Genomic DNA, 14,025 nt, shown 5'->3' on the forward strand with positions numbered 1-14,025 from the left:
CCAAAACGTTTTGCCAAATTCGACTTAGGTAATCTATACCTGGGATAAGAAAGGCCTTAGTTTTTTTCGAAAAAATAGTACCTTAGGAAACAGGAAATTGAAAAAAAGGACCATATAGTTGAATTTATAATTTAATTAAATCAATCCTGAGGGGACCACTTGTCAGCAATAACATTCATGATTCATGTTCTTAATTTATAGCTGATTTTTAAAGAAATGGTGTATGTATATATTTATGGGGACATTTTTCTACGATGTACTGCCTTGGTTCAGTTAATCCCTCGTACTGCTTTGTGAATTAGGATTAATGTATATTTCAAATTTATGTTATATTACGCTTATCGTCCTTTTTCACTGTTGAATAAGGTTCATTGTAACCTTGGACTTTTCCCGTCCGGCAGTAAATAAAGGCTAGAGTAGTTTACCGCTGTTCGTCATAAATAGATAGAGAGAAAACAAATCCGGGTTACAAACCAAAACCGAGGGAAACACATCAACTATACATGGAAAACAACGAAACAACAGAAACACTCATGTGAAAAACAAAACAAACGGCGATGCAAAACACAGAAACGAACTATAAAACCTCTTCTTATGGGGGTCGTCCGTTTTGGCTGTATAAGTACGCAAAATATCCGGTTCCGCTTTATAATTCTGTTTTGTTGTTTTACATTTTATCTGTTGGATGTGTAGAGATACTTATAGTCCGAGTGTACAATATTCATTTATCGGTTTGTTTGGTTTTTTTATTTCAATGAGAGTAACCTATGTATTACTTGTAAATTATCAAGTCAGTGATTTCGTTACCACGAATTACTTAAAACCTTTACTAAATCCGTTCTGAGATACAAAAATTCGTCTTAAAGTTTAGTTGTACCTGTCGAAAATTTATTCTAAACGGCATATCAATCTCTTAATTTTACGGCCATGTTGTAAACCGAGTCATGTAATTTCAAACGATCTTTGTAAGTGTATACATCTCTTAAATAAACTTTTTCTAAAAGGTTACCTATTTCAACACTGTAATTATATCTTTAAATTTAGTTTTATTGCTTTTAATATGGATTTTGATATCAGTAAATTAAAATCGTACTAGATATTACACATATGTACTTTCTCGGTATGCCTATAGTTTGGCATTGTTTTTTCACTGACTGTTAATGACGTGTTTATACTAAATCCATTGGATGTTTGATAAGTAATGATCGACACTTCAAGCTTAGATACTGAATTAATTTATTAGTTGTTATTTGCTTAGAACTAGCTGCCAGTAACTGCGAATGCTCCAATAGCTATAATCAGTGTCATTTGTGTCATTTTGTTTAGTGGATGTATAAGTACCCGTCCACGTCCACTCATTGACTATGTCAGATGTGTTTCTATTTGTATCCATCTGATAAGTGAAACCTTTTTCAAATGTTTTTAACTAATTCTAAAGTTGAACTGTATAATACTGTCTCATGTTGGTGGAGGGTTGAGCGCTCTAAAATGTCATATTTTCATGTCTTGGCCTTAAAAGCAGTTCAAACGTTTTTTCTCATTATTGAAGGCCGTATGGTTGCTTATAATTGAATATATCTACTTCATTTGATCTTTGATGAAAAGATGTCTCATTGGCAATCATACCACATTTTTATATTTACCTGTCATATAGGCCTGTCACAAGTCAGGAACCTTTTAATCAGTGGTTGTCATTGGTCGCTGTCTCTTTTATTTGTTTGTGTTAACTGTTGTGTCATAAACCAGACCAGTGCATTCAAACTTGAATTATTCTGTAATTTGTTATGTTAGAGATTTGAATATTGTTGTGAATCATAAAAAAATCTTATTTTGATGGACATGAAAAATGGTTGAAAAACAAAGGTATCAAAGCAAATATTATAGTGTTATTCACTGGCAGTTTCTGTATTGGCGCTGCCAATACAGAAACAGCCAGTTCATCAAACTTTAATTAAAAGATTATAAGAAAATTAAAAACCAGAAGTGAACGTCCCGAATTAGCCCATGGGCCAATACGGCTTTTTCCCCGCTTTTTTCTGTTTTGGCCCTGTTTTTTCTGTTTCAAAACTTAAACGTTACAAAACATTGCACATCATTTAATCAGTTTATTCTATGATTTTAATTTTTTTTTTAAATATTTTACAAATGTTTTTGTGCATAACGATACTTCCAAAGTTAAGTAATGGCGTAAGGAAATTAATTGAAAACCGGAAGTGAACGTCCTGTATTAGCCCTTGGGTCAAAACGGGTTTTTTTTCCCGCATTTTTCTGTATTGGTTTTGTTTTTCCCGTATCGGCCCTGTTCGAAGAACAATATTAAATCTTGATTTATATCGACAGTTGAGGTAGCATTACACAAATAGGAAAAAAACTTTAAAAAAACTTTTAAACACCCTCTTTCCCCTCCTTTCTAACAAATAAGGCTTAATATTTGTGTAATGCATGTATATATCTATAGAAAGAGAATATTCCATAGATTTGATTCTAATGGTCATAATGGTGACATATAATTCCTTTTATGTGCAACCATGGCAACAATCTGCATTTCTTTGATATATAGCAAAATATCAAAATATCACAAAAAGGGTGAACATGTCACAAAAGTCTCCAAAAGTTGGTCCAAAGAACAATTTCAATCAATTAAAGTGATAACTTTCCTGAAATCATAGGTTCATATCTATCAAGTAGTAAAACAAAATCATATGCATTTCTGTTCGTTTTACCATAAAATTTAATTGAAAAGATCGAGCGCAAAATCTTTGTTGATTTACTCTACAATAATTTACGGATAGGAAAATACGTACTGTCAAACAGATAAATGGCCTATGAAACATGCTAAAAACAATCTAAATATTTATATAAACCCACTAAAAAGGCTATATTATTCTACAATTATCTTAAAATCAATTTTATTGTACAAAAACTTTCATATTTCAAAATTTCACAATGACCATAATGCAAAACTATACTTCTAACTGTGTATTACTACCTGAAAGTTTTCAGTATTGCTAATGCTGATTTGTCCGTATTAAGGTTTAGTTGCTCAAATAATAATATCAAATAAACCATTGATCGATAACATATTGAGTTAAAACAGACATTGGGTATTCGACTATGTAAAAATTCTGCGCCCCTATATCCCAACTTTTTCTTATATGAAACAGAACTGATACAAAATTTATTGAAATATATTTGTGTACTTGAGAAAAATGCCACCTTCTAATAAATCGTAAATAATTTTGATATCACCAATAGAATGCATGCAGTCAAATAAAGACTGGTCATACAGTTTCAAAATATACAAGCGAGACTGATCGTACAGTGAGAAATTCAAACAAGTGTAATTTTCTTATTTGTGGCTTCAAAGATCTGGTTGAAACGTTTACCATCACTTGAAATATACTTCATTTAGGAAATCTAGTATTTACGTTAATTTGTACACTGAGAAGATAACTATATTGTTTTACGTCTGCATAGAACGTTAATAAAACACGGATAGAACAAAGAATCATCATCGTCAGTAAAACGGAAAATAATGAATTCCGCTTTTGCCTTTATTCTTAGTCCTTTTTGGTTTTATCAGATCTTAGAAGTTTGTATTATGTTTTGTTACATTTTAAAAAAAATCCTTCTACCATAACCCGAGAGAAATTCATTGTCAAAATTATCATTTGATGCAGTAAAATTTTAAATATCTTAAATGTTATTAAATATATAAGTTACTGTTTGAGTCAAATAGATATAGGAAGATGTGGTGTGAGTGCCAATGAGACAACTCTCCATCCAAATAACAATTTAAATAGAAAACCAGTATAGGTTAAAGTACGGCCTTCAACACGGAGCCTTGGCTCACACCGAACAACAAGCTATAAAGGGCCCAAAATTACTAGTGTAAAAACATTCAAACGGGAAAACCAACGGTCTAATCTATATAAACAAAACGGGAAACGAGAAACACGTATATTACATAAACAAACAACAACTACTGTACATCAGATTCCTGACTTAGGACAGGTGCAAATATTTGCAGCGGGATTAAACGTTTTAATGGATCCAAACCTCCCTCTTTTTGAAACAATAGCATAACATCACAACAAAGAAAAACACACGATAAAATATCAATTGGCAGACTTAACTCAATCAAAAAACGTATGATTACACAATGAACGAATAAATTTGATCTGCAATATCTGAATACAAATGCACAGTTAATTAAATATCAGAGACAAACATTCATGACCAAAAAGCTAACAAACAAATTCATGGCAGGACATCACAAAGAAATATTTAACCCTTCGAAAATATTGATCAATATTCACTTAAGAAAAAAACCGGTGTTAAAAAAATAATTATCATCTTGAAGTTTATACAAATGTAGTAAGAATATGTGAAAAATTGAAGATATTACAAATAATCAAAGCTGGTGTACAGACAAGATCCATATAAATAAAAAATAACAAAAAAGCATTATAAACAGTATCAACAGGTCGAATTAACAAGAAAATACGAATTGAGAGTACTCGCAGTTACTGACAGCTAGTTAAAAGCCAAAACCAATTAATAATAAAAAATCATGCATCAGAGACTAAAATCAACTAAAACACATCCCAGGGATTTAGTATTTAACGTCATTAATAGTCAAAGAAGACATGACTTGTGCAATGCCAAAAATAAATGTATCGACAGGTAGTAGGATAGTGAAGAGCGACTTCTATAGAAATAAAAATTAACGTGTCTGTGTCTCTATACATCTCGCCTCAAAAGATAATGAAATTTAGTTATGTTTTAATTTGCTAATGACAAAATCAATATTAGTGCCAATGTGAACTATATTCAGAGATCTGATTACAATATTGGTACGATAACCCTTACTTATAAGTGTGTTTAAAGGTTCAATGAGTTTACAAGGATCACATAGTGATTTCCTCGCTTTAAGTACAATATTACCATAAAATTTAGGATGTGAAATACCATTTTTAATAAGCTTTCTACAGGTATAGCCAAATTTACTTTGTATCTATGAAAGAATTTAGTAAAAGTTTTAAGTAATTTATGGTATCGAAATCCCTGACACAACAATTTACCAGTGATGCAAAGTTCATTTTAGTGTTCCTTCGGAAGCTTTCATTCAACAACTTTAGATTTGGTTTTTAAAAATATTAAATTTTAAAAACAAAAACAAAAGCTATAAGTGAGTATTATTGTTTGGATGTGAAACATGGAAAATCACAAACCTTGAAGAAAAGAATGTTAATACTGTACAACACCAATGCCTAAGAAAAATCCTAAAAGTAAGATGGCTAAGTAAAACCTCAAACAAAAAAAGTAAACAAAATTGCTAACTACAAAAAAATCATCAGGAGACAGTGGACACGGATAGGACACGTATAAAGGCATAAAAGAGACTACAGCAGTGATGTAGCATTACAATTGGCATCGGAAGTGAAAATAACTAGAGGAAGACCAAACAATATATGGAGAAGAACAACACAGAGTGAAAGAAACTAACATGAATGACCTGTTGGAACATGACAAGAACAGCGGCAAAAGATAGAAAAGTATAAAAGCAACGTGAAGGCTTAAGTCAACTTCTGGCGTGTCGAAATTTAAGGTAAAGGTAGGAAGTGAGTAAATATTTTATTTTTAATCACAAAAATTCTGAGATCCAGAGAAAATTCAAAAAGGCAAGTCTCTAATCAAATAGCAAAATCAAAAGCTCAAACACATCAAACAAATGGATAACAACTGTCATATTCCTAACTTGGTACAGACGTTTTCTTAAGTAGAAAATGGTGGGTTGAAACTGGTTTTAAGGATGTTTTTTGGCTTCTTATGTTTTTTGAATTTAAGTCAGATTTTCGAACTCCTCTGTTTGCCTAAAAAACATGCTCGTGGACCCCTATTGTTCTTTTCATAAATCTTTTGCATGTATAATTATAAGCCATTTGTAGAAGTCTTATAAAGTCTTATTCATTTTTTAATAGTTTTTGAGAATTTTAACTGGTCAATGACAAAGCTATGAAAAATCAAGACAGAACATTTTCCCGCCAAAATTCCAATGGTTAATATCTCGAAACAAGCACATTGGCCCCTATATTATTTTCCCAAATCAATATATACTAGTGTTATGGAAAGCTATTTATTTTGAAACTGAGCAGCGAACTACCTTAACGCAAGCTAATCCTCTCACTTGTATGACAGTAGCATCAAAATCCATTATATTGACAACGATGTATGGACAAAACAGATAGATTCAATAGATAAAAAAAAAAGTCAACATTGTGTAATGATTTTAATCACTTTAAAAAAAACAAATATGAAACAAAGAAGCACAAAATGGTTTATAGACCAAGCATATTAGCTAAAATTAAAGACAAGAATACACAATTTACCATAGTACAATAGGTTTCAGACCACCAATAAAAAATTCCTATCTGTTCAACCAAAGTTTGCAATTTTCACAGCTTTCTCAATATCTTACCTAAACTTTAACTTTATTAAAACCAGGTATATCCTGAATTGTACATGTATCAGCTTTTTACATGCCCATGTTCACCATACCTTTAAAGCCTTCTAATGAAATAACTGATTTTCGAACAGAGGTACTCCAAAAATAATCCCAAAGTTTTCTGGAAATCTTGAATTAGTATACTATGAAGTATACAATTTTTAATGCAAACTCAAAGACAGGTAAATTTTGGCTCAAAGAGGTCTAAATATTTTTTTCTTTCACCAAAAGTTTCATTTCTGCAAATTCGTTGGTTAGTTTAAGTAAACAAGGGCATCACAAACACTATTTTGTGTCAGAGTAGGACTATTTTTACATACGTTCTAAATTGGGGTAGTAATTGGTGGTCTGACACCAATAACATAATGACGGGATGAACAAAACCACAAAGAAACATCAAAAGGCATATAGAAAAAAAGCACAAGTTTGCGTCTATGATATAATGCAGAACCTGTCGGGAATACGTGAATTAAGGTATAAAACGCTGCATGTTCAAATATGTGTAATCGATCTATATAAGCCCAAGTATACAAGTGACACGTCACAAAGTCCTGATAAGACATTAGTGACGTTCCCGCGTTGTGTTCTCGCCGTATTTACAACATTCTTGGGGCAGCAAAATTACAAAAATTCAATATGAAATACTATCTCAAATTCGAAAAAGAAATTTCAAATTAATAATATTTACGCTTGAAAATTAAAGTCTCTATGTGTAGAAAATAATTATTGTCCCTGTATAGTGGTATTGAAATTTGACACTCTAACACTTTAATAACGATTCACAGTTCCTGTAAAAAGGGGAAGTCAACAGTTTACATCTTTCTTTCATCATCTCGATTTGATTTTAGATTCATCCTCACCATCTTTAATTCTTGCTTGATCTCTTGGACGGTCGAATGTCTTGGACGGTACTTTGTTCACACGCATCTTCTTTTTTTCTAACTCAGTGGTGCGGTATGTATAATTTTGATTGTTGCGTCTTTCGTTATCAATTCTTCGAACGAAACTCCTTTGCTCTTTGTTCTTTATTGCATTGTCATCAGCTTCGCGATAGTTGTTTCCTTTATCGGACCGGATAGACGGTAACCTAGATTTGATTTCACTGCTGTATTTCGATCTCCGCGGATGATCTTTATGGTCTCCAACAAACTGCCAATAGTAATCTGCTCCTATCAAAACGTCAATTTCGAATATACTTTCGTCTTTGATCGGATGAGCCAGATTTAATCCTTGTTGATACATGTACTTGTTTTCAGTCAAGTCTAATTTGCGGATATGATTTTTGAATGGAAAACCTGATTCAGGTACGACAAGTCCATCAATTGGTATTTTCTGTTTCTCTGTCTCGACCAGTAATGTACCTTTACCTAGGTGTTGTATAGTATTGTCAGTGTCTCCGAAGCATGATATTTGTATAGTTTCTGTGTTGTCAACTTTCAGTTTTAGTTTCATAGCAAGATATTCTGTTATGGTCGAACGTTGCGCGCCTTCATCAAAACGTATATTTGCGTCGATACATATACGATCAAACCAAATGGGTGCAACTGCTGTTTTTAATAAAACGGTAGAATTTTTCTTAGGCGATGTGTGAAGAACTTTTGTGTCGTCTTTTTTTCATTATCATTCACAATGTTAACATTTATGGATTGTCCTTATGCAAAAGTATGCTCGTGTTCATGCTCGTCGTTTTCTATACGAACAATTAGCGTTTGTAAATGGGTTCCATCAATAGTATGTGAAGCTTCACCTCCAAGTTGTGATTTTAAATAGTTGAATTTCTGAATATCTGGTAGACTTAGGTCCATATGTACAGCTGATTCGAAAGAATCCCAGAAAGATTGGCATTCAATAATACTTCCACTGAAAGTGGGCAAAGTTAATTTCGGAAGATGGTATGTTTGACTGCTGAACGTTGACAGTGATTCAATGTTTGATATGATGAAGTAGACTGCTGATTTTTATGATTATTCGAATTGTCTAAACTTTGTATGAATATACGCATGTGTTTTAGTTTTTTTTTCTAAATCTAAAGTATACTCATCTGTGTTGAGAATTTCTACTTCAATATCCTCTGCATTGATTGCACTTATAAGTTGTTGATTTTAATCTTCCAAAAGTTTCTCCTTTTGTTCCACACTTTTGAATGTTGCTAAAAGATCTCCCTGGCTAACTCCACTTCGTTTTTCAAATCGTCGATTTTCCTCAATTGTCTTGTAACTACACTTCTGTTTGCTTTCCTTCAGCTTAATCAAATCCTTTGGGCACGGCACCAAAATGTCGGGAATACGTGAATTAAGGAATAAAACGTTGCATGTTCTATTATGTGTAATCGATCTTTATAAGCCCAAGTATACAAGTGACACGTCACAAAGTCCTGACGTTACAATATAAGACATAAGTGACGTTCCCGCGTTGTGTACGCCCCGTATTTACACTAAACAACTTGAATTAATGTTTGTTTATAGTGATGTATATTTAAAACGTGTTAATTACACCCCTGCTGGATATGGAACATTCAAAATGGATCGGGGTACCTTAAATATTGGTTATAAAAAAATGTTATATATTAAGGCCCTCAGTCACCTCTGGTTTTGCCATGTTTACAAAACATGATAAAAGCTGGCTTATGTTCGCTTTTTCGCTTTCCGAAGATTGAACAAATAATGTTGTATTTACCAGTTGAGATCTTTATTGTTTTAAGTAAAAGGCTTTGCGAAAAATTGTTATAATGAATTATTGTTTACTTAATCATTGTGTTTATGTTGATAATTTATAAAAAAAAAATTGGTTGTGGTAATACATATTGTAAAACAATTATTACATCTGACTGAATAATAAAAATGCCTATTATAGATATGATCGTCCCAAGAGTACTTATACCCGTTCCATCATCAAGCATTTTAAGAGTTATAAAGGGTAAAGTTGAAATCATCCCTTTGTAAATTTTACGGACGCATTACGAGTTGGTTGACCGTTATGGAATAACCGTTTCACAATTGATATCGGATATGTTCCTTAGGTCGTAACTACAATCCCCCTTCCCTTTCATAAATGTGACCTACCGAATTAGACTTTTTCCCGGATTTGTTATCACATAAGCAACACGACGGGTGTCACATGTGGAGCAGGATCTGCTTTCCTTTCCGGAGCACCTGAGATCACCCCTAGTTTTTTGTGGGGTTCGTGTTGCTTATTCTTTAGTTTTCTATGTTGTGTCATATGTACTTTTGTTAGTCTTTTTGTCTTTTTTGTTTCATTTTTAGCCCTGGCGTTGTCATTTATTCTCGATGTTGTCGGAAAATACGCCAAGTACTAACATTACGTTATGGTAACGTTGTTACCATAACGCTATACTGTGTGACGTTATATATTATATGCATTAGCGATCACAACGATTAAACGTATAGAAAACACAACGCATGATTTACTTAGATTATTCAACATTTAATGGTGCCGTAACCTTTGGATATATATGGATTCAAAGCTGAAGTCAGTTCGTGCTGGACACAAAGGAGCCGTCACGAAGCTACTTGTGAAATTCGACGATTTAAAGTCAAAAACAGACACAGAAGTTGACGAAGTGAAAGCCCTTGATGATGCCGTCACGCAGAAACAGAAAACATTGATTGACCTGAATAACAGACTTTTGGAACAGACATCGGAGGAAAATCTGGAGCAGGAAATCACCGACTCAGATGAGTATATGTACGAACTTGATTGTAAAATTAGACAAATTCGGAAATTTATTAAGTCCTTTGAAACAAGTGCTATAATTTCGCATGATATTGTTGGTCCTTCAACGAGCAGACTTAACCCAGACGCATATAATTTCACACCCGAAGCTAGAGTTGATATGAACACATGTGCAATAGATTCTATCAACCAACAGTATTCAATGCACGCCCCTGCAGTTCATACCCGTCCGTCAGAGAATGTCATGTTTCAAGTCCCGTCAGAACCGAGATCTTCAAAATCTAATTACCATAGGCTTCCAAAGTTAGACTTACCCTATTTTAATGGAGATATTCTCAAGTGGCAGACATTTTGGGATTGTTTCGAGTCATCCATACACTTCAACGACACATTAACTTCAATCCAAAAGTTTAATTATCTGAAAGCCCAGCTAGAGGGAAGCGCCGCGCAAACAGTAGAGGGATTCGCTTTGACAAATGGTAACTACGAAACCGCAGTCAACCTTCTCAGAGATCGGTTCGGACAGCCTAGCAAACTGATACATGCTTACATGAAAGCACTCATGAATTTACCCGCACCGACAAATGATGCTTTTAGTTTGAGATCTTACGGAGACAGATTAGAATCATACGTACGAGGATTAAAGTCACTTGGTCAAACACCAGAGATGTATGGTTCGCTTTTGGTACCTGTAGTTTTGGACAAGTTACCGATTGACATAAGAAAGAATATTGCAAGAGAACACGGAAGAGATAATTTGATATTAGATAATTTACGCAAATCTATAACTAAAGAGATCGACATACTCGAAGCTGGAGAAGGAGTCACAGATTCAGACAGATTGTACGCTACTGCATTTTTCATGGGTACGCAATCACATTCATACAAGAGCAAATTCACAGACACACATCAGAAGACAAATACACGTACATGTATTTTCTGTTCAGGTGAGCACTATCCGACGGAGTGCTTTGAAGTAACAGACGCAAACGCTAGAAATCAAATCGTAAAACAGAAACAGTTATGCTTTAACTGTTTAGGGTCACACCGAGTGGCCGCATGCAAGTCTACTAAACGATGTAAAAAGTGTAACGGAATGCATCATACTAGCATATGTAGAGGCAAAGAGGTAATTCCAGGTACGACACCGGAGCATACAACACGACAGTCATCAGTAAACAAAGTTGAAACAATAAACGAGACTAGAGTAATGTATTCATCACAACAGAATCACAACATTCTCCTGAAAACAGCAATTGCACCAGTTGTATATAACGACCAAGAAGTAGAATGTAACATCTTATTTGACGAGGGAGCACAGTGTTCTTTTATAACTCAGAAACTAGCTGATCAATTAGAAATAAAACCCACAGAAAAAGTAAGCATTCAACTGTCTGCGTTCGGAGATTTATCTCAGAAAGTTCGTAACTTAGACACTGCAACAATACAACTACAGACCGACACAGGAGAAAAGGTGCATATTAATACACTTATTGTTCCAGAAATTGCCGTCCCAATTAAGAACAATATTTCCCTGACAACAAGGAGCTTGCCACACTTAAGAGAACTTAAACTTGCACATTCTATGCAAAGTACAGAACGTTTCGTAATTGACTTTCTCATAGGCGCCGACCACTATTGGGACATTCTCGAGGACAAAGTAATTAGAGGAAACGGACCCACCGCTGTTCAGTCAAAGATCGGATATCTATTATCAGGACCGATCAATAGAAACATCAACCAGCCATCAACAGTTCTTGTAAACGTCATCGCACACAAGAACACAACTATTGATAACGAGAAAGGCAATTCCACAGAAGAGTTGTCTCAGAAACATAACCATCAAGATGATGTACCTTCAGGTATGATCGTTACCAAAAGAAGACCATTTGAGGAAAACATCCAAGGAAGTGACTATCTACCAAGACCGCCCGAACGAACACACCCTCAACTGGTGGAGTCAAGAAGCCACATAGATACAGGACAGAAACTTATAATGAAAGAAATTTACAGCTGAGCCTGAAATTACCGTGTGCGCTAGAAGGAACATCCATGAATGGACTAAAAGATAAACTGTAATTGTGTTCAGTCAAGGTTAAAGAACTAGATTATTTTATTTGAGATGGACATTAATTTTAAATTATTTATCTGTATTGTGAATTTTACATTTGATTAATTGTCGTTACATATTTCACTTTTGTCGGCCCCCAGAATGTCGGAAAATACGCGAAGTACTAACATTACGTTATGGTAACGTTGTTACCATAACGCTATACTGTGTGACGTTATATATTATATGCATTAGCGATCACAACGATTAAACGTATAGAAAACACAACGCATGATTTACTTAGATTATTCAACAGATGTATGAGTTAGACTGTCCTTCTGGTATCTTTAGTCGCTCTTTTGATATTTGGATAATATAAATAAAAATAGGGGGAAAATCAAAGGTTAAAATAAAGCCATATACGTTGCGAAAGAATAAACGGCGACATGCCGGTCCAATAAACAAGTAAAGAGACTAACAGTCCACAAACCATTACATATTGTGTCTGTTTGTTTGTCATACATTATTGTCACTAAATTGCGACTGTCATACTAGTGATAGGTTTAGCTAAACCAGGTTCAATCCACCACTTTCTACCAAGTTAAGAATATGACATTTGATATCCATTCGGTTAATGTGTTTGGGATTTTGATTTTGTCATTGGATTAGGGACTTTCCGTTTTAAATTATTCTCCGAGTTCGGTATTTGTGTACACAACATTAAAAACTAAATATTAAGAAAACAGCTGGGGTTATATTAAGTGCTGCGAATGATAAGTAATTTAAATTCCACTATATAACACACCCATGTCACTCAATGCAGGTAAAAAAAAATAAGAGAAATATATGATAGTCGCTTTTGGTGATTTCACAAAAATAATAAAATACTTACGCTTTAGAATTTAGTATGTTTTGTGGGGGGAAAAATATTTTAACATACCATAGAAAATCATTACACAAAATTGAAACACAACTGACATATTAATTAATGGTCATAAACACTTAGCGCGGAATCAGATTTATCAACATAACACATAAAAAACAACAATCTCAGTAAAGGACAACTTAATATTTAAACATCAGGTTGTTGTCACATATCTTTTTTTTTCATACAAGTAAAAGGTTTATCTAGCTATACAACCTTATTCTATCCACCATTTTATAATCAGAAAATGCCTGTACCAAGTCAGGGATATAACAGTTGTGATCTATTCGTTTGATATGTTTGAGCTTTTGATTTTGCCATTTGATTGGGGACTCTTCGTTTGTTTTAACTTTTCTTAGGAGTTCAGTATTTTTTATCTTACTTTTTATATTGATATTTGTGTTTTGCTTATAAGCCATGTTGGCGGTTAATGCATACTCGGAAAAGAACAGCATTTAATAGGTATCCTTTGCAAAAGTGGCAGAACCGGTACAAAGCACTGGAAAATTAGACTGTCAATAAAACAGAGCTGATAGATGGATGTAAAGCATTAGATCTTCTGCCAAGCGGGTCCATCAAAAGATTAGTTTAACGTGCAAATACTGTGCCACTTTCTTTTAACATTTTAAAGAGGCATCGGTATTTACGTTCACAGTGACTGCCTAGATACATTGATCCCTCGCACCGACCCCATTTAGCATTAGGTGTCTAGGTGACAATACGTGCATACCCCCAGAAACTTTGGAGTCTGGTAAATAGCAGAGATTGCTTTATGACCAACACTAATCGTGAATATAGAGTTACAGTAAAATGTATTTTCGATTAATTTATGCATTTGTTCATTAAGTC

At 33.8% G+C, this 14,025-nt stretch overlaps 1 protein-coding gene across 1 annotated transcript; it reads left to right on the top strand.

Annotated features, from left to right (window-relative positions):
• The first annotated feature begins 9,980 nt into the window (after positions 1-9,980).
• Positions 9,981-12,218, top strand: LOC134722997 (uncharacterized). The gene has a single exon (XM_063586627.1). The coding sequence runs from the start codon at positions 9,981-9,983 to the stop codon at positions 12,216-12,218; it is 2,238 nt and encodes a 745-aa protein (XP_063442697.1).
• Positions 12,219-14,025: the final 1,807 nt, after the last annotated feature.

Source organism: Mytilus trossulus, chromosome 6 (assembly GCF_036588685.1).
Source record: "Mytilus trossulus isolate FHL-02 chromosome 6, PNRI_Mtr1.1.1.hap1, whole genome shotgun sequence".
Taxonomy (NCBI): Eukaryota; Metazoa; Mollusca; class Bivalvia; order Mytilida; family Mytilidae; genus Mytilus; species Mytilus trossulus.